The sequence below is a fragment of the Myotis daubentonii genome, chromosome 1, assembly GCF_963259705.1.
Source record: "Myotis daubentonii chromosome 1, mMyoDau2.1, whole genome shotgun sequence".
Taxonomy (NCBI): domain Eukaryota; kingdom Metazoa; phylum Chordata; class Mammalia; order Chiroptera; family Vespertilionidae; genus Myotis; species Myotis daubentonii.
The window spans coordinates 226077776-226102163 of NC_081840.1; the positions used below are offsets into that span (position 1 = coordinate 226077776).

A 24388-nucleotide genomic window follows, 5' to 3' on the forward strand; every position below is an offset into this window, starting at 1 on the left:
GGCCAGGAACCCAAGGGTGTTCAGTGTCTCTTCTCATTGTTTGAATTAAAAGTATGTTCATTGCCTGGCTGGTGTGGCTCAGTGGTTGCGCATCCACCCATGCACCAAATGGTCACCAGTTCGATTCCCAGTCAGGTCACATGCCCAGGTTGTGGGTTCAGTCCCCAGTAGGAAGCAGCTGATCCATGTTGATTCTCTCCCATTGATGTTTCTATCGCTCTCACTCTCCCTTCCTCTCTCTCTAAAAAAAAAAAAAAAAAAAAAAAAAAAAATCAACAAAAAAAAACATTAAAAGAAAGAAGTATGTTTAGCTCCAACTCTGGGCAAATGTAACCCCTCTTCCATTTTTAATCTTGTAGGGTGAAGGCACAGAATTAATTACCTTTATAGCCAAATAGCCCAAGCAGAGGTCTGTATTCTGGGCTAGATGTTGGAGGTAGGAGATGCAGCTCAGTCTGGGTTCCGTGGGGAGGAAAGGGCCAGAGCCTGCCTGGAAGAGAGAGGAGCAGCGCAGAGGAAAGGGACAGGGAATTGACGACAGACTGCTCAGCTTCATCCTGATGCAGTTTTACCCAACACTTCAGCTGCTAAGAATAATTTCGCTGATTGTCCTCCCCATCTCAGGACTTGTCTGCCTTAGACGAATTCTGACCCCATGTCCCATTAGGTTCAGCCCAGTGTTTCCCATCTCCCTTTAGCCCTTCCTGGACATAGTCCTCACAGAACTTGCCTCTTCTCAGGATGTTTGCATCCTCGTTATCTCGTGTAGCAGTGTCCCACGTAACCCAGGAAGACTCGCAGATTCCTTGTTCAGCTCTACAAGGACCTTTGGAGGAAAGGAGCCCCCAGCCTAAATGTGGACGAGGGTTAGGAAAGCGCTGCAGAGAATAGGAAGGAAGGCCGAGTATTGTCAGTATTCAGCTCAGAACACTGAGGCCAGCCTTGGGCTTAGAGCGTCATCACGTTGGGCGGGAGTGAGGCCGTCCTGCAGCTCCAAGAGAGATGATCCTCAGGGCTTTACAGTGATGGCGCTGGGCATGAAAGCTGCCCTCGCAGGAGACTGCGCCGGCCTTCTGAGGAATCAGCCTGCAGTGGGCGTGGAGGAAGCTGCTGACCCATCTGAGCCCAGGATCTCATATTCAGTGAAAGAAATTTTAAACCTTTTTGTAGCATATTTTTTTCTGTGTGGAAGTAAGCTGTTTCTACTCACAATTTAGGTTTAGCCCTTCATACTCTGACCTCAGAAGTGAGGAATGATTTCATATTAATTAGGGAAAAACTGTTTTCAACTCATGTCACAGAGGGCTAACTTCTGTAAATAAAAGCTATTCTACAAACCAGCAAGAGAAAGGTATGAGGAAAGAATTCACTGAAAATACAAGTAGCTTCAGTACATTAAGATGTCAGTGTCCCAGCGAGAGAAACTAGCCTTGACACTGCATTGAATACCAGTTTTTACCAGTGGGAATGGCAGAGATCCGGAAGCTGAGGAGACACCGTGTTGTGCACGTGGGCTACTGGCTTTCTTGTCTGCTTCTAGTTGAGGTTGAATTGGTGCAGCCTCTGCAGAGGGCAGACTGTCAAGTGAACATAACCTCAAAATTCCAATTTTAGGAATTTAACCTAGAGATATTCCTTCATATACGAAGCATGACATGTGCATTCTGTCACGGTTTGCAGTTGCTGAAGACGGGAAATCGTCAGTGATTTGCTAAATAATGTCTGGTGCATCCACACAGTGGAACATTACACTGCTGTAGAAAGAGGAGTTCCTTATGAACCGATAGGGAAATCGGTTAGGCCGTGAAATGAAAAGTGCCAGGTACCAGTGTGCATGGAATGCGAACGTGTGTGAAAGGGGCTGGTCAGCAGTGACAGGGCTTCATCGTGGGGCGAAAGGCTTGTGTCATAATCTTGGAAGTCCGTCGCTTTAAAGCAGTCTATCCACAGACGCCCGCCCGCTGTGCTCACCTGTGAAGGTTGCCCACTTCTCAGAGTAATGCTGGTTGGCTATCTTTGTATTCTGTACGTGGCAGAAAATTCCACACTCTCAAGTGCGCAGTTATATCCATAGCACTCCTTGTTAGGAGATGAACCTAATTCCCATTACCAGTGTCTGCCAGTGTGTGTCCAGTAGAGATTCTGCATTTTGAGAACCTAGGAAGTAAAACTTGGGCTTTTATTACTTCTGTTTCAGGGACAGGCGTTTGCTGCAGCCAGCCCAGGTGTGTGACATTTTGAAGGGTGTCATTCTGGTCATCTGCTACTTTATGATGCACTATGTCGACTACTCCATGATGTACCACCTGATCAGGGGGCAGTCGGTCATCAAGCTCTACATCATCTACAACATGCTCGAGGTAGGAGGGGCCTCGTTTCCCCGCCGGCCCGCCGGCCCCTGCCCAGGCGTTCCGGACAGGCCACTTTCCTGCCTGCTCTAGGGAGGGCGCTTCGGGCCCTCAGGGCTTGGCCAGGCACCTGGGGGCCTTGTTAAAATGCAGAGTCTGACTTGTAGATCTGGGTTGAGGCTGGGGAGTCTGTCTTTCTGACGAGATGGTACCGTGTTGCTGGTCCTGGGACTCACATGCCCTGTGTGCAGGAAGGAAGAGCTACCTGCCGTCTGGGTATATTTGGGTCAGTGCCCCTTGAGAAAGTGAATTGTCATACTACAGGGAAATTTGTTTTGCAAATTCATTGAAAACCCATGTCTTCTTTATGCTAGAACATTAAAAATTATGAAGAAAATGTTAGGATTATATATATGTTTGCTATAATAGATTTACATGTGTGATTGCTTTGAACTTTTCACATCAAGCAAGTAAACATATGTTTCCAAAATCTCTTAAGTACTTAACATTTTTATACAATCTATCTCATGTTAAACTTAGAGCAGTCAGCATGTGAAAATCTTCATTTATACAAAAATAAACAGTTACACAAAGCAAAAAAGTGCTTTATTTATAGGCAGAATCTTAATAAGTTTTTTAAACAGTAAGCTACTCTATGTTGTATAATACATTTTTGAGATTCAAATTGCATTTTTCTATGCTGTTTTTTAGGAACATAAGTGAGGTCTGCTATCTTAAATGAGGCAGAAAAGGGTTTTTCCTAATGGGTGGGCAGATGGGGGATGTGGGGCTGCCGGCCTTTCTCTCTCAGGCTGCATTGATGTGGTGCCTGAGGACTTCCCAGTTCACCACAGACGGTGTGGCACTCGGGCCATCCTGGCTAAATAAATTCATTGACTATGATGGTTTCAAGCCACCCCCAGCTTCCCGACTCCAGGCTTCATGCCCTACACTTGCTTTGCCTGGTGGATAGGATGCAGATGGTGGGTGTGGATCAAGTTTGTAAGGCAGAGCACCATCCTGCTCCCCATTCTCCTCTCAGAAAGAAACCCTGTTTGAGTGGCTCTTCATGCCATAGCCCTACTGGTCTCCGTTACTGCCTTCCCTCCAGGGACTGCAGGGGACCAGGGCTTCTGCCTCGCCCCAACTTGATGCGTGCTTCCTGATTCACAAAGCCCTGTACGAGGTGGTATTGCTGTTACTATAAAATGGGTCAAGAAAAAGGACCCATGAATTGCTGATCAGAATGGTTTTACTACTGTTCACTCATGGACTGCAGTTGATGGTGTGGTTCACGCCCAGTGGACAAGAAGAGTCGGGCTCCCGTGCAGATAGAAGCTGCTGCGACCCCGCTCACCCTGCCCACGCTGCTGGTGGCTGACTGTCTCCAGTCCTCAGTTTCTCGTCTGTAAATTGGAGATATCAGGGGACTTGTGAGGGCGAAGACAGTACACGGGAAGGGCTTAGCACAGTGCCACTCATGTGGTGAGAGCTCCCTAAATGGTAGCTATCATTCCTTCATTCAGCAGATATTTAATTGACATTTTCTGTATGCCAGCACTGCCTTAGACCCCGAAGATCCAGTGGTGAACAAAGCCCAGTCTCATGGAGCTTATATTCCACAGGTGGGAGATAGACAGTAAGCCAGGAGGTATTAGGAAATGCTACATGCCACAATGAAAAAGACTAGAGTGATGCGTTACCAACTGTGGGAGCCACCGGAGGCAGATGTCTGGGAAAGGCCTCTCAGAATGTGACATTTCAGTTGAATCCTCAATGATATATCTTCTTTTTTTTATGTGTTTCATTTTATTTATCATCCTATATTTTGGAGACCAGTACCTGAAAATGTCTTTAAGAAGTAAATCTGCATATTATCCGATATAATAAAAGTCCAGTGACCATAACGGCGTAACGACCAGAACGACTGCTTGTCCAGTCGCTATGAGGTGTATTGACCATCTCTAGGTCTCTCCCCAAAGGCCTGCAGGCTCCGATCACAGGATGGCAAATGGGGAACCACAGGGAACCAGGGTGGGTGGCTGTGGGGTGGGACTGGGGACTGGCGAGTGGGCAGAAGATGGCCCTGATCACAGGCTAGGCCTAGGGACCCTACCCGCACATGATTTTGTGCGCTGGGCCTCTAGTATTCTATATAATAAACCTCAAACAAATTACAGCTCCTGTTGTTGGCAAATATTAGGTATGAATAGAATGGATCAAATGATATGTTTGTCCTAAAGGATTTAAGTTTGAATCCTGAATTTGAATTTAGAGAGTTAAAGCCAGAGGAACTATGGTTTTGCTGTGTCCTCTCCCTTTGATTTTTGCCAGCATGTAGTAACTTTGTTCTGTTACAAACGTGGCTGATTAGACAGAATTTCATTCGTATAACACGAGGATCGGAGCACTGCTGTGTCAGGGAATAAAGATGTGGTCGTGGATACTAATAAGTGCACAGATCCTGCTCTTTCGGACCTGGCCTTCTGGTGGGACTAAGTGTTTATTTTTGTATAAACGCAGAGCCCTAGTATTTGAGTTGCTTCTGAATTGTAGTAACATGTTTGAATGGAAATAATAAGAAACATATTTTCAATCATTTTTCTCTTTAGGTAGCAGATCGTCTGTTTTCATCATTCGGTCAAGATATATTAGATGCTCTCTATTGGACGGCAACAGAGCCCAAAGAAAGAAAAAGAGCTCACATTGGGGTGATTCCTCACTTTCTCATGGCTGTTCTCTACGTCTGTATCCTTTTGACGTATCAGACATTCTAGCAGTCAGTGCGTATTCTGCATTGTTTTATTTGGTTAGCTGTTTCTCTGATTTAAAGGTATGTGTATGTGTGTCCTGAGCATTGTGTGAAATGTCTGCTTTCTTTAGAGAAATTAGTTATGAGTCAATTGTATGTTAACTTAACGAGCCTCAGTGCATCCTGCTGTGAACTGCTAACAGTTCTGTTCTCCGTGCAACTGGTTCTGTGGAAGGATTTTTGACTGAAGGGTATTATACATACTTTACATTTATATACATCTGTGTAGCTTTCTATAGGTATATTGAATTTTTTAAGGTTATCTTTTTTTAAGCCTGTGGATTCTTTGTTATAACCTGGGCTTAAAATGTATATAGTTCATCTAGGAGTAAAATTTGAAATTGGTTTGGAGGAATTTTGGAGGTTTTATTCTCCCCTCTCACCGCCCTTTTAAAGCTTTTTTTTTTTTTTTTTTTTTTTTTTTTTTTTAATGATTAAAGGCTTCATTACATATAAACAGTGTGTGTGCCCATTCATATATATTTACACACACGTGCATGCCTGCATTTTCCGGGTGGGGTCAGATTCATTCACAGGAATGTGCCACATGGTTTTCCATACTCTCTCTCAAACTGATACTTGAAAAAATCAGATTAATACTTGGAAAGTTAAAGGACTTAAGTGGGAAGATTTCTGTAGAGTAAAAGCTTGTTCCAAGTATAATGGAATAAAAGTTACTGTTCTAATTTAAATAAACCATTCCACGTGTAATATGAATATAATTCTGCAACTTGTGATGTCTTCAAAAAAGACAATGAAGACGAACCTTAATTATCAGACAATTCTTATTGTCTATGTTCCTCATCCCCAGAAGAGCAGGAGAGGACGATCGCTTCCAGATTTTTGCTTTGTGTTTTTTCTGTTTTAGAATGTAAATGATCTTAATTCAGAATGTGTATTGCTAAGTGTCTTCTTTCAGTATTTACCATAATTCTATTTATTTAAGAAACTTTTTAAAGGGCCTATTTCCCAAGCATTGAGCCAAATGCCAGAGAACCAGAAAGAACAGGACTCACAGTCCACTTGAATGGTGCACCGCGGTTCATTTCTGCTGTTGCTTGGTTCATATGGTGGTGTACATCATAATCCAGTCAAATTTGGATCGCCTAATAAAAAATTACAAAGAATAAAGTACTTATGTAAAACTTGACTTGAAAACATAGTCATCTTTCCCCACATTATTCACTTTGAAAATTGTGTAGTATTATCTGTTACTATAATATGAAAACAGACTTAAGTTACTTTCCTTGACATCACTTACTGCTAGTTTTGCATGCAATTCTTATAATGGTTCAAGCAACAACTCTCAACGTAGCGTTTAACTCACACAACAAGTCCTTGCTCACCATCATGATGTCTAATAATGTGAGTATGAGGTTTACTTTACATTTCTGAGGTTAAATGGGTACTCTCACAGCAGTTTCTAGATGGGATGAATTATTTTTCCTAAACATTATTTATTCAGGAAGTTTTATATATACTATATCCATGTTTAAAACAGTTATAATGATAAGGATAATATTTTCTTTTACTATTTCAGTTTGTTGAAATTAAAGGAAGCGTTTTCAAGAAGTTTGAGAAGAACAATCTTTTTCAAATGTCAAATAGCGGTATGTACAGTTAGACTCTACTTGCAGCTTATGCATATTATTTTGCAGTTTATTCTAAAACTCTAATGTCACATTTCCTGTGGGTTATTGTTTCTTTGACTTAAGCTGTGCTTTCTCTTACTCTCTCAACATCTTTACCAAGTTTGCTTATTATTTTGGTTATTGCAATCTCAGGATCTTTAAGATAATAACAAATTACAAACATTTGTATAGAACCTTATCAGTACTTTTAAAAACTTCTCATGAACCCAGAAATTTACTTGGAGCAGATGATATTATTCCATGTTATACATGTGAAAACTAGAACACAGGGAAAGTAATTTGACTTGGCTAAGGCCACTAAGCTACCAAGAACAGAATTATGACAACCCAGGCCCCTCACAAATAAGGGCTAAGAGCTGTGCTACCCTGGAGAAGGTATTGTCCCTGACTGGACAGAGTTTAGGCATTTAGGGACTGCACATGTGGGAAATGCCACCTCACTTGGAGACCAAGGTTTAGTTGTAGAATGAAAGTCTAGATCACTTGCTGTAGAGTAGCAGGGAAAGGTGGAAATAAGAAAAGAGAAGCCGCCCTAACCGGTTTGGCTCAGTGGATAGAGCATCGGCCTGCAGACTCAAGGGTCCCAGGTTCGATTCCGGCCAAGGGCATATACCTTGGTTGCAGGCACATCCTCAGTAGGGAGTGTGCAGGAGGCAGCTGATCGATGTTTCTCTCTCATCGATGTTTCTAACTCTCTATCCCTCACCCTTCCTTTCTGTAAAAAAATCAATAAAATATATTTTAAAAAAGAAAAGAGAAGCCAAGACAATTGGAGGAAGGACACCAAGGTGAAATTAAAATGCAGAGGGCTATAGGGGGTCCCACATTTGAGTGGCAAGGTGAGGCCCAGAATTATTACGATACTAGAATATTAGGGAAACGACAGTTGAATATATACAGGCCTTGATGTGGGTTACTAGGTAAGTGATTGCACTGGCCACAGCCCCACCCACACGGGTGTGCCAACTTACTGCAGACATGGATTTCTTTCATTTCTTGATTACATAATATCTTAGACTGTAATAAGAAAATAGCTTACAAAGTGAAGTGTAAACTCGCTCTTAGCAGGAATTTAGTTATTTGCTTTTATTAAATTCATTCAGACCAAGATGATAGTGTTTAGTAACATGATAAATATGAAACCTTGTTGTTCCCCCTCCCCATAAGTTCTACGTATATCTTAAGAAATGCTTTCATAATTGTAACACTCTATTAGCTAAAGGATTTGTCAGGTCAGTGCTGTATACTCACTATTTAGCAAATTGGAAGTATTCTTCTATAGAAGGGTTTCACATTACCCAGTCCTGTACTTCACTCTTTGCTTCTATTTTTTAATTCTTCTATGAAATGAAAACAGTTGTAAGTCCCCATAGTCCATTGGGGGAATCTGACTCAATCTGAGCAGACTAATGGTTTGAATATTTTTTGAAATTTGTAGAAAACTGGAATTTGCTTGCTAGAATTGTGTTGGTGAAAGAAGTAAATGGCTTACCAATGTAGCGACATTCTGTATACAAAATAGTATGTTTATTGTACAGATACTTACACATAACATAATTTCATGTTCTCACTAAAAGAAATAACTTTATACATACACTTTTATTATATGGTTTATATGCAATATATATTTATATGTGAAATTTTTTTCAGATATTAAAGAGCGATTCACAAATTATGTGCTTTTGCTAATAGTGTGTCTACGGAACATGGAACAGTTTTCTTGGAATCCAGGTAAGTAACTTTTCACAAATACCATGGCATCCAATATTACTCTTTTACATGGACTGAAATGTGTATGCAGAACACTTTACAGCATTGAGGCTGCTCACTCTGGGTGTGAGCAGTCCCTGTCTCAGTAGAGGATTGGTGGCTGGGAGACGTAGCATGTGCAATAGTCCTTGACCGTAAACGGCACAGCGTCTCCAGGGCTGTGTTCTCGGGGGTGGTGGACCCCGCAGCTTCCAGGTGAGCCGTGGTTATATAAATGCAGTCAGACTTTTACATTTCAGGGGTTCACCAGAAGAACTTCTGATCTTTCCTAACCTTTGTCTTTTATTTGCTGCCTATTAGCATCTTGAATAGTGATAAATTAAAGAAATACAATGTCAAGCAATAAAGTGTTACTTTTATACAGCTCTGAAGTGAGGCTGACAAGTTGTCAGGATTCCATGAATTTTCACCATCCATGCAGTTGGCAGACATTCACTGCCTGTCTGCTATGTGGCACATGTGAAAAGTGGTAACATGTGTTAGGACTCACAGGCTGACAGAGAAGTAGACAGGTAGTTACAGCACCGTCTGGCAATGCTGCAGTGAGCTTGGTGGGCAATGATCCACATGTTCAGGTGTCTCAAGTAACTTAGAGTTTTCTAATGTCAGACATTTTTGTACAACTTTCTTCTTAAGAAGTGAGATCATGTTTTACATTTTATTTATTACCTGAGTGCTATGCATGTTCTAGGCATTTAATAACTTCCCGTTAATTTGTTTTGATTCATTGCTAGTTTTCAGGTACCTGTGAAAAATCAGAAACAGATATAAAATGAGATCTATGTCCAGAAGTTATTTTCTTGTGGAAACCATAAAATCAGGTCCCTGATCCCCCCAACCTCAGCCTGATGTCAGACTCACTAAGACCCCTGCACTGCCCGTCTGCAAGTGTAGCCCCAGCGCCAGTGTCTCCACCCCGCCCTGCAGCTGCCCGGGTCCTCAGTTGCTTGTCAGTGTCTCTAACTTTCTTCTTGCCCAGTTCTGTTCTTATACCCTTCTTCAAGGTCTTAGGGGTTTATCTGTTTGCTGTTTTTTATCAAGTACTTGGTACTAAATTGACATTTTTATACATGTAAAGATGTACAAATTACATCTGTATGACAGTTAAATAAATGATTGAGCTATATCTTTAAGTCACCATGATCAGAGAGGGAGAAATTGTTCAGTTGCCTTGAGCACATGTCCCTACTAGCTGTTTACTGTCACCCTGAGGCAGCTCTGGAATCAGAGGGGTTTATAATGAGCCTGCTTAATTAGTCACCCACCAGTGGTCCCTGCTGGCTCCAGCAGGGAGGCCAAGGCTCTGCTCACACCAGGTCCTCCCTGAAGTGCTTGGCACAGAGAAAGTGCAGAATAAGCATCTGTAAATGAATTATCCCTTCACTTGATAAAATATGGCTCCTTTGATAATTTATTGAATGCTAGTTCTGTCTCTATATCATTTTATTGAAAACATTACAGTTTTGCCCTGTGAATTTTGGATTTCTGTGATAGCCTGTGATATTGGATTCTATTTATATGAAGTAGTTTAATTGTCTGTTTTTTCCTGTACTTTATAGATCATCTCTGGGTGTTATTTCCAGATGTCTGTATGGTGATTGCATCAGAAATTGCTGTGGATATTGTAAAACATGCCTTTATCACTAAGTTCAACGACATTACTGCAGATGTATGTATTTTCGTAAGCAATTCAGTGTTTGAAGTTCACTTCTACTTAATAATATACAGTTGTAAAAGAACAAGTTTAGGTTTATTGCATTTATGAAGATACTAGAAGAGTACTGCTATTATAAAGTTAGAATTATATTTTTAAGTTTCTAAAAATTATTACACAACTGAAAGTATAGTATTTCAGTATTAAATAATTCTGGTTCCATACTTTTGGGTGGAGGTGTGGATTGACTAGTAGTTGAGATCAAAATCATCATAAACTGTTAATCTGTCATTACCTGTTTATTTAATCTTTTTAAAATAACATTGTTTTTATTAAAACAGGCTTTCAAAACTCAATATCTTACTCAGCATCTATTTTCTAAGAAGGCATCATTATTATTAGAGATAGAGTAATAATAATTTTTAAACTGTTTATTTAAAATTTCCAAATTATATATGTTATACTACTTAAAATAGCCACTATTCCCAAAACTCTAAACTCTCAGGACTATAATCATTGAGTATTTATCTCTCCTTTTTTAAAATTTAATTCTCACCCAAGGATATGTTTTCTTCATTGATTTTAGAGAGAGAAGAAGGGACTGAGAGAGAGAGACAAATATCAATATGAGAGAGAAACATTGGTTGGTTGCCTCCTGCATACGCCCCGACCAGGCATTGAACCTGCAACCTTTTGTTGTATAGGATGACACTTCAACCAACTGAGCCACCCATCCCAGGGCTAGTATTTATCTCTCTTTCAAGAGAAACCTTTAAAAGGTTTGTGAACATAACAGTTGGGGGACTTGAAGCTGTTTACTCTTGTTGTAGGAAAACAAATAGAGAAACACTACCCAGGTGTCTGCTTGGCTATTAAGACCTTTTTACTGGTTAATTATTAAACATATTGATCTGCAAAGTATAAGTCTTCCCAGTTTAGATATTTGCACTATATTATTTAATATTGCATTCTTATTTGTTTTTAGGTCTACAGTGAATATAGAGCCAGCCTTGCTTTTGACCTTGTTAGTAGTCGACAGAAAAATGTGAGTATATCAAAGACAGAATCGGAAATTAACTGACGGTGGTTTAATTTAGCTCCAAATATTGGTTAAGGGAAAGCTACATCAACTTGAACTTCTTACTTATTCCTGTTCTTGACAATAAATTTTTACAAATTAATAAAAATAATACTAATACTTAACATAAATAGGGTATAATTTTTGCAGCTTTGTAATAGTTATACAACTTTGTATTTAAAACTTCTTATGAACATTTAAATTTCCACATCATTTTGCTAACTTACATAATAGGTGCCAGGTGCCTTCTTCCTCGTAACCTCACCTGTTGAGAAAATGTGCTGGTGATGAGTGAATGGTACTTTATCCATGTGCTTTAAGTCCATGAACCCTTCTCCCCTCTCTGTCTAGGCGTACACTGATTACAGCGACTCCGTGGCACGGAGGATGGGGTTCATTCCTCTCCCACTCGCTGTTTTAGTAAGTCTGTACTTTCTTACTTTTTTAAATAATGCAATGACTGTCATTATAGAATATTAATCAGCGGATTATCAATAACTTTGTTTCAAAAGGATGATATAAAAATTAAAGGTAAATGACTTGGAAATTTTTTGTTATCCTTTTGACATTTGAGTCATCCAATAGATAAGTGATATCAGGAACTGTTTTTACATAATGGCTTTTCTAACATTGAGAATACTCTGCTTATTCATTTGGCAAAGGTTTTTTTTATGGAAATACCTGGTGGTAGGCGTGGGTGTGGCAAGTATTACATATGTTGGTTGAAGTGTAAGTTGGTCTAGCACCTCTAAAGGGGCAGTTTGACAGTTTAATGGAGTAATTCCAGTTCTAGGAATTTATTCTAAGGAAATAGCTGTAAAAGGCATATAATGACTTATAGGCAAAGTTACACATTATAGTGGCATTTATAGCAAAAACTTGGAAACAAATGAAGTAGATTAAATTATGAAATGTTCAAATGGAGAAATATTCTGTATTCATTTTCCGAAGTTTTTACATTGACATTTTCTAGTTTTATATTTAGGAATTATGTATATTTTAAATAATAGCACTGAAATTTACTAAACCCACTAAAAATGTCATCAAGTTTATATCTTAATGAATTGCTCAGCACCGCCTTGTGAACAGTTACTGGCCACGTCAGGCTCTAATAATGTTCGTTAAGGTTTGCTGGCTGCACTCGTACTTCATTATATTCCTTATTGGCTACCTGTTCTCACTTCAAAACAAAGGCAGTGAACTTTTTGCCAGAGGTCACCTGGAGTTCTCGCTTAATGCAGAGTCATGGAGTCACCTAAGTGGTGGAGAGAGAAGCTGTAGGTCATACCAGCTGTATGTTAGACTAGCTTGTCCGGTTGATGATCAATAGAGTTCATGTTATTTAAATTTCAGTACAGCTCTCCAAATAACCACATCCTAAATGTTTTCAATTATCTTGGTAGTTTATTATATAGTAATATAGCTTTATTTTACTTGGGAAAATGAACTCCTAGAATTTTGGAAAAATGGAGGATTTTAAAGAGTAAAATAATTATTTGTTAAACGTTTAAAAGATTGATAAGATAGAATATTGAATTTCTCTACATTTGTCTTCTACAACTAGAAACATGATACATACAGTGTGAGGATAAATCTAGTTAGCCAGACTGATTATTATCTAAAAAGATTGGTTAGATGATTGTATTTGAATATGGCCCTGCTTTGCTAAATAATAACTATCTAGTAACTTATCTGCCAGAAAACTCTATTCATGATTAGTATGGGGTTTTTAATTTGGTATTTAAAGATTCTTTTTCTTTAAATGAGTTTTTATGGTTGTTATACCAAAAGATGTAAGCTTATTGAATAGTTAACAGACCCTCTGGAAAGCCTGCGCTTTCGCAGGGGGTTATGCAGTGGTCCCGTGGCCGGGGTCTGCAGGCGTCTCTCGCAGACCTCCAGTAGACGTTTCGGACTCTGAGGAACCTACCAAGGCCTTGGGATCAGCTCTTTAAGGCCCAAGAGAGGCAATGCTTCTTCTTATAAACTTACTACCCCAAGTCCGCAAGTGAATTCGTACCCCAAAAAAGTAAAAGGAATCATGTGTGAAGGTCTCATGGAAATGAGGCTTTGGATGAATGTATCTTAAAATTGCCTGATAATATACTAAATAAAAATGAAGTCCTTTAATCCTTGAATGTGATCATTGGCAAACCTTTCTTATCTATACTAATAAAAGGGTAATATGCTAATTTGACCGGGCATCTTCCAGACAAAACCTGGTGGCAGGGGCCAAGGCAGAGGCAGTTAGGGGTGATCAGGCTGGCAGGGGAGAGCAGTTAGGGGCAGTCAGGCAGGCATGCATAGTGGTTAGAGGCGATCAGGCAGGCAGGCAGAGAGGTTAGGGGTGATCAGGCAGGCAGGCAGGGGAGCAATTAGGGCAGTGGTTCTCAACCTTCCTAATGCCGTGACCTTTTAATACAGTTCCTCATGTTGTGGTGACCCCCAACCATAAAATTATTTTCGTTGCTACTTCGTAACTGTAATTTTGCTACTGTTATGAATCGTAATGTAAATATCTGATATGCAGGATGTATTTTCATTGTTACAAATTGAACATAATTAAAGCATAGTGATTAATCACAAAAACAGTATGTAATTATGTATGTGTTTTCCGATGGTCTTAGGCAACCCCTGTGAAAAGGTCATTCGACCCCCAAAGGGGTCGCGACCCACAGGTTGAGAACTGCTGAATTAGGGGCATCAGGCAGGCAGGCAGAGTGGTTAGGGGCGATCAGGCAGGCAGGCAGGTGAGTGGTTAGGAGCCAGCGGTCCCGCATTGCAAGAGGGACATCCCCCGAGGGGTTCCAGATAGGAGAAGGCGCAGGTCAGGCCCCTCAGCCCGAATTTCGTGCACTGGGCCTCTAGTAAAATAATGAAATCCTAGAGCCACATTAGCTTCATCACAGCTGTTTGGACAGCAGGTCATTCCTCATTAGAGGAAATGATGAGGACTTCAGTTTCTCATAACAAAAACTTTATAGAACATGTGACAATCCATCCATCCCTCTGTGTCTTCCCAATTATTCTTTTACTGGCAGCATTTTAAAGATATGTTCAAAATTTATTTTATGATGTTTATTTAAGGCACCCTAATAAACTCTTTTAGATGATAACATTACTAGATAAGGTCTGTTGTTCTCCCTGACTTTCCATTTCCATGTAGTAGTCCCCCCAGACCCTGATACAGTCTCCCCACTATCTGAACATAGAGCGTTTCTATGAAACCTCCCATATGCCTGAATAGCGTAAACCAAAGAAGCAGGGGACATTAATTTATGTGTTTATTTTGTTCACCATGATGATCCAAATGCTTAATTATGTCCACTTCTACACCTAATATAAACCCCCTTCTGAGCTCTACTGCTACTAAGGACCCATCTTGCTAACGGATACACAAAAAATGAAGATAAAGCCCAGATGCTCCCCGACACAGGGCTCAGCTGTGGTGGCCTGATGCCGAGATGCTGATGTAGTTCCCTGGAAGGGAGCTTGGCGGCCACTCTTGCTGCTCAGGGTGTGAACTGTGTCTATGTCAGCTCCCTGCAAATCAAATGCTTTTTATAGTAAAAGCAAAAATTACCTTTGGATTTCTTTTGGTGAGTGAAAACAAGTACCAACGTGGTCTTTTGTAAAAGCAAAGTGGTGTAAAGTGGTCTTTTGAAAAGCGGAGAATGCCTGTATATGGGCACATTTTTCCGCCAAAGCTATTATAGCTGAGTGGTTTTGCAGTGACAGGTCCCACCACATTTGCTCATCGGGCTTCTCAGGATCAAGATTTTACTGCTTTATTTCTGTGAGATAAAAAAGAAAATGGGTGTTTAACCACAGCTATCCAAAAGAGACAGAAATTGTTCAATCTTTACATAATTGATTTTGCAATAGCTTTTAGTTCTTTTAAGGTTCCCTTTTCTCTATGATCCCTGAGAGTCATTGAGGATTCTTAAAAAGAGTCAGAGGACAAAGGACAAAAAAAGCAAGAAAAATGGAAATGCCCACTCAGTGGATCTAGCTGTGGCAGGGACACAAACAGCATGATGAATCCATTTGTATTTTCCAGAATAATTTTTCATGTTAAAAATCACCGGATTGGCTTCTCTATTAGGGCCAGGCAGATGTGTCATTTATGAACTAGGCACAGCGTCTGAATGGTTGGCATTAGCTATGGGCATCCTAGATTTGCCTGAACCACCCAAATCTACCACAAAAGGTTTCACAAGTTGCCACAGTTTGTTAGGAATCGACAGATCTAGAACTGCCTGCTTGGATTTAGACAGGCTACAGGTGTGTGCCTAAAGTGTTAAAATCAGTATAGATGACTTGACTTAAATATGAACTAATAACTCTTTGGTTGTGTGTTTTGTTTGTGTGTTTGTTGTTTTGGTCTGTTTCTGGCTAGCTCATCAGAGTTGTAACAAGCTCAATTAAAGTTCAAGGAATCCTGTCTTATGCCTGTGTCATACTCTTCTATTTTGGGTAAGATGAACTATTCTTGAATATGTTTTTGGTTATACAGTAAAGTATAAATGCAAGATGTAATCAAGTCAGACTACACCCATTCTAACTGTCCTGGGGCCCCATAATGGCTTGTACCTCCACTATGTTTGTGACTTAGTTAAGCTCTGGTTCAATGAAATTGCTGCTATTTGCTAGTAGTATTAATAGCACTTTAGATTTTATTTTAACCTTTAGTGTAATCATTTACTTACAGCTCTTTTTGCTTACAAGTTAAGTTTTACCCATATTTTATAAAATAAAATCTGCCATTGCATTCAAACATCTCTCTATGTACAAAAACCTCTTTGAATTTCTACTGTGTTTGCCATGTTAATGGTTTAGCATACTTGAGGCCTATGTCATAGAAGCCTACAGAAGATGCAGAAATGTAGTCGCTCTGCCTGTGACTGGCTGAATTTTTATTTGCAAATTTGTTGGTCTTGCGTGGCTTACACTCTGGTTGGGGAAGAGAAATGATAAGAAAATAACAATATAAAGAGAAGTTTTTGTCTCTCTTAGTTTTCTCAAGAAGTCAATTTATGATAAAGCAGCCGATCCCAGCTTTAGGTTTACTTACCCAGAAAGAAAAAGGGACCCTCCTGCGCTGGCTTCAGTGGAGCACGAAGAGTTATGCTGCGAGTGTCAGTCTGGGAGACAGTCAGAACTGAGTATCTCGAGGAGAAAAGGGAGAGACCAAGCAGGACAGTAGTAACCTCAGCCCTAGATTCGCTCAGAATCGTCCCCTGGGCTGAGGTCTGCTTCCCAGAGACATCTGTGTTGTCCTGGTTTCCCACATGCGTCTCCTACCCGTCCCTGCCCGGTGCCTGGCACATGGCAAGTGCCCGGAAGCTCCTGCCACAGGAGCACAGCATCTCTCACTTGTCATTGTCTCAGGAGCATCATGAGTCAGGAACATGCTTCCAGACTGTTCTCACTGAGCTGTGGGGCAGCTCGCAGCCCTGCCCTCAATAGGTCCTCTACTCAGCGCTCCTCAGTGAGCAGTGCTCGCGGCTGCTCCCAGAGCTGGTCTAGGGACCAACTGAAAAGAACACAGGACCTGCCTTTGTGTCCTAAGTTCCAGTGGGAAAGTAGGCAACCACCAGAAAGACCAATTGGTAGCAAGTGTCAGGAAGAAAAGCATGGTAGTGTCTGGACGGAGAGCCACAGAGGTGGCTGCCCTGGAGAGAGCAGGGGCTGTCTGTGCTGACGGATGGAGTAAGGGGAAGCCCATGCAGGCTCAGAGGGGACACAGGGCAGGCCTGATGCCAGGAGCGCATGGGAGAGGACCCGGCAGCCCTGGCAGGGCCCGAGCCTCAGCTCTGCAGGAGGGAGAGCCCTGGAAGGTCCTGTGCGGAAGAAAGCGCCACTTCCCTTGGCTTCTTGCCAAGACCACCCTGGCTGCTGGGCAGAGAGGGGACTGGAGTGTGGCGACAGGAGGAGCATAAGCCGGCTGGGTCAGGAGGTAACTGTTACTGTTCTTTCAGGGCCGGTGGCCGTAGGTGGAATTGAGTGGGAGGATTTGTCAGGGGCATATTTTGCAAGTGGAGCTGGACAGGACTGGTGGAGGGATTGATGGGATGTGCGGTGTGAGGGGATGAAAAAGAATCAAATGTGAGGACAGAGTTTGGAGCCCAAGCAATTAGGGCTATGGAATTGCCACTTACTGTGACAGGCAAGCCTGTGACATATATATGTGGGGTTCATTTTGTTTTGTGTTTGGAGGGTTAGGGCTGGAATCAAGAGTTCTGGTTCGGATTTTGTAAGTTAGACGTCCCCCAGTCAGCTGGCCAAGGCGCTGTGAGGCCTGAGGTGGGAGCGTTGTCTCCTGGTGTAGAGTCCACAGGGGCCTGCTAAGCCCTGCCTCGCACTTGCCCCCCTGGCCTGTGACCTGTCGTTGCCACGTTTCATCTCAGACCTCAGAAACAGCGCCCACTTCCTCACTCCCTACCCAGGGCAGTGAGGTCCTGGGCACTGGGCCATTTAGGGCCTCGTAAGTGAGGAGAGTCCACTAGGAAGAGGGTTCTTTTTGTTTTGTTTTGTTTTCAGATTTTTTGCCAGATTTGTGTCAGGTACCTGAAAATGTTATGTACCTTTGGTCTAGAAATCTGACTTCTGTAATTATAGCTGTCTAGGAACTTATTCTGAGGAAATACAGATTTAATGTAAGTGTTCTTAATCAGAAACTTTTTAATAGAAGAAAAGTACTTAAAATAATCTAAATATCCAGAAACTAGGGGCTTTGAGGGGGCTTTGTTATATGATAACCCATACAGCACAATAATTAGGTCCGTTAAAATACTAGTAGTGCCCCTGAAGAACATGAACTGATAGGGGAAAATATTTATCATATGCTATTTATGTGAAACAACAATGATGATAATGAAATAACAAGATTGGTTGACGTTTCTATGTGCCTGGTGCTGCTCTGAGCACCTCATCAAAGGCATCTCCTCTGTGGACTGACAAGTTAGCAACTCAGGTCCACACAGCTTCTAGGCCAGTGGTTCTCAACCTTCTGGCACTTTAAATACAGTTCCTCATGCTGTGACCCAACCATAAAATTATTTTCGTTGCTACTTCATAACTGTCATGTTGCTACTGTGATGAATCGTAATGTAAATATCTGATATGCAGGATGGTCTTAGGGGACCCCTGTGAAAAGGTCATTCGACCGCCAAAGGGGTCGCGACCCACAGGTTGAGAACCGCTGGGGCAGTGGAGTCAGGTGTGAACTCAAACTCTTGGGCCCCAGGTCTGTGCTCTGACTCCAAACTCCAGCCCCTCCTGCTTCATAGCCCCATTCCAAACAGCGGAAAAGTTCAAATAGATGTGTGCGCACAGCAGCATGGTGAATGGGATGCAGCAGGCGTCCCAGGGATCATCGCTAGAGTGTGGAGCTATACGTTATTTTATATATGTTTTTTGTTCATCTGTAGCTACTAAATGTATTTGTTCTGTAGTAAGAGAAAAAATGAAATAATTTGGAAGGTGAAACTTCTACGTGATATAGGAAGAAAATAAATGTTAAATAGTCAGAAGGTATAACTTTTAAATGATAGGACTTCTTACATGAGAAGTAGGCATTATCCCAGATTCCTCCGCGATAGGGAAACCTGTGCGTGGCACTAGGCCCTCGGTGTGGGATGTCTCAGACTCGGGCCTCTCACTCCGGGTCCTCGGTTCACCTGGGGATGGGTGGCGCTCCCCGCGATTGAGATGAGTTCCAACAGTGGCCGCTTGTCTCTTTGTGCGTGTAGGTTGGTCTCCCTGAAAGTACTGAATAGCATTGTGCTGCTGGGAAAGTCATGCCAGTACGTGAAGGAGGCCAAGATGGAAGAGAAGCTGCTTGACCCGCCCGCCTCCAGCACTCCCTGCAAGCCGCCCAGTCAACCGCAGAGCAAGCGCAAACCCTCCCCAGGTAGGCGGGGTCTTCTCGTCGCTTCTCTGCATCATCTTCCCGAGAGTTACTGTCCTCTCTCCCCGCAACAAATCACTGCCCTCCAGCGTTCAGCAGTGCTTTCAGGCTTTGACTTCATTTTATTAGTTGTTGTTGCTAATGCTTCTGTTTAGGCCTCATCACAGATCACCCCATGCAGTGCTCTGAGTTTTTACGTTCAGGGGATCTTCAGTGAGCACCTGTTACGCGGGTTAACTAACAGTAATGGCGTGGCTTCTGCGTTCCATTATACATTACTAGTGCCTGGTGTGCAGATACGTGCACATTGAAAGAAAATTAATTAGAAGTGGCCAGCGGGGCAGAACTGGGCAAGATGGGCCAGACGCTCCCTGGAGCCAACCTCCCACAGTCCCTCCTGGGTGTCTGCAGAGTGAGGGGTCCCTCCGGCAGGTGGGGTCCCTTGGCCTGGCCGGCGGGATCGGGCCAAAACCGGCTCTCTGACATCCCCCAAGGGGTCCCGGAGTGTGAGAGGGCACTCGGCAAAGTTGCTGTCATACAGGGTGTGGAACGCAAACACAAGTGTGTAGTAAACCAGATTCGGGCTGACAGTGCCCCAGCAACAACATAACCCACAGCCTAAGGTAGAATCACGCAGCCCCGTGAGGAATTGGACTCCCTCCTCTCTGGTTTCGGGGCGCATCACCTGAGAACTGCCACTGCCAAGTCACTGCAGCTTGGCAGCTCCTGCGTTGAGCGTCTTCCCACTGATGGTCAGTGCGTGTCATAGTGACCGGTTGGACAGTGGGAGGGACACTTAGCATATTAGCCTTTTATATATATGTACACTAGAGGTCCGGTGCACAACATTCGTGCACTGGGGGCTGTGGGGGGGTCCCTCAGTCCGACCTGCACCCTCTCCAATCTGGGAGCCCTCAGGAGAGCCCTCTCCAATCGGGAGTTTCTGTCATTCTTTGCAATCATATGAGTGAATTGTCTGAGACCCCAACTCAGTTTGGTTTGTTGCTCACAGAATAATAGAGGCATTTTTTTCCCCTTTGCTTCATTGGTGGAGATTTCCTGGAACTTTTAGGATATCTTCCCTTTAATTTTTCCTAGACACTCTGATTTTACTTATGTCTCTCACCTTTGCTTTCCCTCCATCCCCCACCACAAAGGTAACTTGCTCCAGCCTCACTTTGCTCTACTGTCTAGGAGATCCGTCTGCCACCAGAACTACGATTCCCAGCATTTCTGGTGCTCCCCGCACTCTGGGCTTCTGCTTCCGGTCCCGGGGCTGCCACCAGAATTATTCCCAGAATTCTTCGTGCTCTCTGTGCTCTTGGTTTTCCCTTCCTGCTCTGTCTCTGTCCCATGGCCTCCCACTCTGCCAAGACCTCCACGCCACCAGCTCTCCCACTCTGCTCTCCATCTGGCGGATTGGGGAGCCAGGTTCCCCAAGCCACTCCATTGCTCCGCCAGCTCTCCTGCTCTGCTCTCCACCCGGCGGCTTCGGGGGAGCGATTGAGGGAGCCAAGGCCCCCCAAGCAGCCGGCTCTCCCACTTTGCTCTCCACCCGGTGCCTGTGTATGCAAATTAACCTGCCATCTTTGTCAGGTTAATTTGCATACTCACTCCTGATTGGCTGGTGAGCATAGCGGAGGGATGGTCAACTTACAGGTTTCTCTTTTATTATATAGGCTAGATGGCTGCTTCTGCAATGTGCTGTTTGGTTATCATTACACTTTCGGTCCAGTACCATGGTATTGGTAAGCTCACCTTTAGTGTACGTTTGGAGGAAATCCTATTCTAACTAAAGGCCCTGTTTTTCCACAGAAGAAACCCTGTCTGCCTCTGTCACCAGCCAGCCTAGCCATCAGAAGGAAAATGTCATACCGTTACTTGTAACAAGTAATTCTGACCAGTTCCTGACAACCCCAGACGGTGAAGAGAAGGACATAGCGCAGGAAAGCTCAGAGCTGAAGCACAGGTCCTCAAAGAAAGATCTGTTGGACATAGACAGGTTCACAATTTGCGGAAACCGAATTGACTGAGTTCTGCGGCTCCCTGTGCCACGCGCCGAGGCCTGGGGCAGCCACAGTGCTGCCGGGGCGGACAGATGCGAAACGTGGCACTTATATATTTATTTAAAACTTAAATTATTAACAGAAAGCAAATCTGAGTAGCTTTCTTCCAGTAATGTGGCCTGGCTGAAGGTCAGGTCACGGAACAGCAGTGACCTCCAGCCTGGATGGCGTGGGGAGCCCTCTTCCCCCGAGAAGCAGCAGTCACTCCGGCCCGATGGGAACAACCTCGAATCACTTCAGCTCGGTCCGTCTGTGCTTCCAGAACATCGGCTGTGGCCACCGGCCTCTGCAGTGTAAGGGGATCTACCTGGGAAACGGAAGCTTTCCCCACAACGTTACCTGCCCTGTCCCATACTAGTTCCACAGACAGTTTCAAACTGCTTCATCTGCCAAAGCATTTAAAGAAGTAATTACACTTAAGTCAAGATAAATATTCTCACCACAGAATAATCCTGGAAGATGTATCTGAATTAATCAGAATAAAAGGCTACCTTAAATAAGACATGATGAATAGTAGCATTTTATAGGGGAAAACAAGCCCGAAGCCATTTTGTCTATTTAAAAAATATTAATTAATGAAGGTTATGCATCACTGAGAATATGTTTATAATTTTTCAGTTTACTCGTTAAAGCAAAATGTGAGCCGTGTATTGTTTAATTGCAGTGGGTGAAATAGAAATTACCTTACAAAGGCGTACTTTTTATACTGAAAAAAGCAGAGCAGGGTTAACTTTAATGTATAGATAACTGATTACACTTTAAAACTAATTGCTTTATCAATTGTTACAGTTAAAAGGATTTGGTGTTGAATCGGCTAAAGAATTGTACTCAATTCAAAGGTGTCAACCTGTAACTGAGACTTTTAAGTGACAATTTTAAATAAGTGGATTGAGCAGCCGTCTTGCTCAGGCTTATAAAGTGCATTAGCCTTTCTGTCTGGAGTGCCTGTGCCTATGCCTGGGGCTGGCCTGTGTCCTGTGGGAGCGTCTGTGTGGGGATGGCACTGCCTGGTGTGCCTGCGCTGGGGGAGGAAGCCAGTGAGGGGTGTGGGTGGCTGACTGGGAGTGGGGACGAGTTTGTGTGTAGATGTTGGGAACAGCAACCAAAAGGTGCTTTTTGGTTGGTTGAGGTCAAGATTCCATGTCTGCTTGCTTATCAGTTTGTGGCCTGCCTCATAAGACAAGCTGTTTCCCACTACACTTTAGCTTGAGAACCCTTCCTTCATCTTTATAAAAATTCTGCAGCCTCCAATTTCAGAGTGTCCAGTGTCACTGTTCTTTCCTTTGACCTTTTCATTCTGAAGTTCAGCTCCTGTGCTGCTATTTCAGGCACGTGATGTGCAGAGGTAAATTTTAGGGGGTTGTTTCCTGGGTGAAACGTAAAGCTAGCTTGAATGCTTTGGCTTTTCATGTGACATACAAGTGAATTTTAATGTTTTGCGTTAAGTGAAGAAATCTGAAAGTTAATGTTCACGTGGGATAAAAGGAAACTGTACAGAAATGCTTTTGTGAGACCGCGAAGTACTTCGCGTTACAAATGAAAAGACTTCTAAGTTGCTTTGTGTGTGTTTCAATGAAGCACCATTTTAGAATTACTTTTTGTTCTCCTCTTCTCTACCAAAAAGAACAATGTCCACAATGAATAGGAATAGTTTTGGGGAAAACTTTGCCAAACAGAGCCCTAATCAGAGCAAGAATACGGCAGGGGTGTATCTTTCACTTCAGCTCGAATTATTCTGTGACTGTGCTGTCAATTCCACAAGATTTTAATTTCCTTTGCAGGATATATTGGGAGTTCGGAATGATGTTCATTTCTTCTGTCAAAATGGCATTCAGTACTAATTTTATAAGTGCATCTTGTGTGAAACTCAATAAATTCAATTTTGTAATCTTTTTTAAAAAGGTCACTGAATTTATTTTCATGATGCTTACTGTTATATTTGATAGAGTGAATTTCCCATTCTGTAAGAATTTATTTCTAATTTATAAGTGGCAGGACTAATTTGAATTATTCTTTTGGTCATAATGGTGGCAAAATGTTTGAATCTTGTCTTTAGGAAACAAAAGGCTGAGTCTCGATCATAGACTGTTTAATATCTGTCAGTATATGAAGGGACCTGCATTTTACAAGTGTTTGGAATGTCACACAATATGCTTTTCACATCTGGGAGTTAAGACAGGATTTTGGGCCAGTCAGTGTGGCTCAGTGGTTGAGCGTCAACCTATGAACCAGGAAGTCATGGTTCAATTCCCAAGGCACATGCCTGGGTTTCCGCCTCAATCCCCAGTAGGGGGCATGCAGGAGGCAGCTGATCAATGATCATTTCTCATCATTGATGTTTCTATCTCTCCCTCACCCTTCCTCTCTGAAATCAATAAAAATATATATATTTTTTAAAAGGCAGTACTTTGGTTTTAAAAATAATCTCAGCCACAACATAAGGTCAGACTCTTACTGGCTTTCCTTTGGAGTTGAAATGTAACACAGGGTCATTCAGGAGCTTGTGCAGATCTTCTTGGTACTTGGTGCTTTTGTATTTTGTCTAGCATGTGGCTGTTATATTCTTTACACGTGGTAGAACCTTTTTATCATTAGATCCTCAAAAATATTCCTTCTGCTCTCGGTGACTCAGCAGAGCACACACATCACAAAATAATTTAAAACCACTGCATAAATGTCTCAGCTTTATTTTTTCTTTCAGTGGAGATTTATTGATCGCCTGTGTGTCAGGACTATTGGATGCTGCGATCAGCAGTGGACAAAGTCCCTGTCCTTCTGGGGGAGGCCCACAGCAGACGCGTCAGCAAACTAGTGTGCTGGAGTCAGCTAAGCCCAGGTGGTCTCCGCGTGGTTTCATTCTGAAATAAATCCAGTTGTTTAACATTTTTATGTAAGTTAAGTCTTTTTTTTTTTTCTATTGAATTTGCTTAAAAAAGATAATTGAGTAGCAGTTTCAAGTGCCTCTGTAAAGTACAAAGAAATAAGAAAATGCTCCTTTACTGAAGACCCTGGTTGTCCATACAGACAGAGTGCTAGCTGGGCACCGAGCTGTCCAGTTGGGGACTGCTTTCCCGAGTCCGTCCTGCTGTTCCACTG

The 24388-nt window shown here is 42.5% G+C and overlaps 1 protein-coding gene across 3 annotated transcripts in view; it reads left to right on the forward strand.

Moving 5' to 3' along the window:
• TAPT1 (transmembrane anterior posterior transformation 1) overlaps positions 1–23193 on the forward strand; it is a 57883-nt gene extending 34690 nt beyond the window's left edge. Inside the window, exons 4-14 of one of the 3 annotated variants that reach the window (XM_059675263.1) lie at positions 2198–2360; positions 4961–5096; positions 6428–6525; positions 6701–6770; positions 8463–8543; positions 10142–10251; positions 11222–11281; positions 11666–11734; positions 15714–15790; positions 19069–19229; positions 21042–23193. In XM_059675263.1, coding sequence (XP_059531246.1) covers positions 2198–2360; positions 4961–5096; positions 6428–6525; positions 6701–6770; positions 8463–8543; positions 10142–10251; positions 11222–11281; positions 11666–11734; positions 15714–15790; positions 19069–19229; positions 21042–21259 — 1243 coding nt within the window. In that variant the 3' untranslated portion in view covers positions 21260–23193. Of the gene's footprint in view, positions 1–2197; positions 2361–4960; positions 5097–6427; positions 6526–6700; positions 6771–8462; positions 8544–10141; positions 10252–11221; positions 11282–11665; positions 11735–15713; positions 15791–19068; positions 19230–21041 lie in introns of those variants that run through there. The other 2 variants (XM_059675272.1, XM_059675282.1) reach the window with 2 other exon arrangements.
• Positions 23194–24388: the final 1195 nt, after the last annotated feature.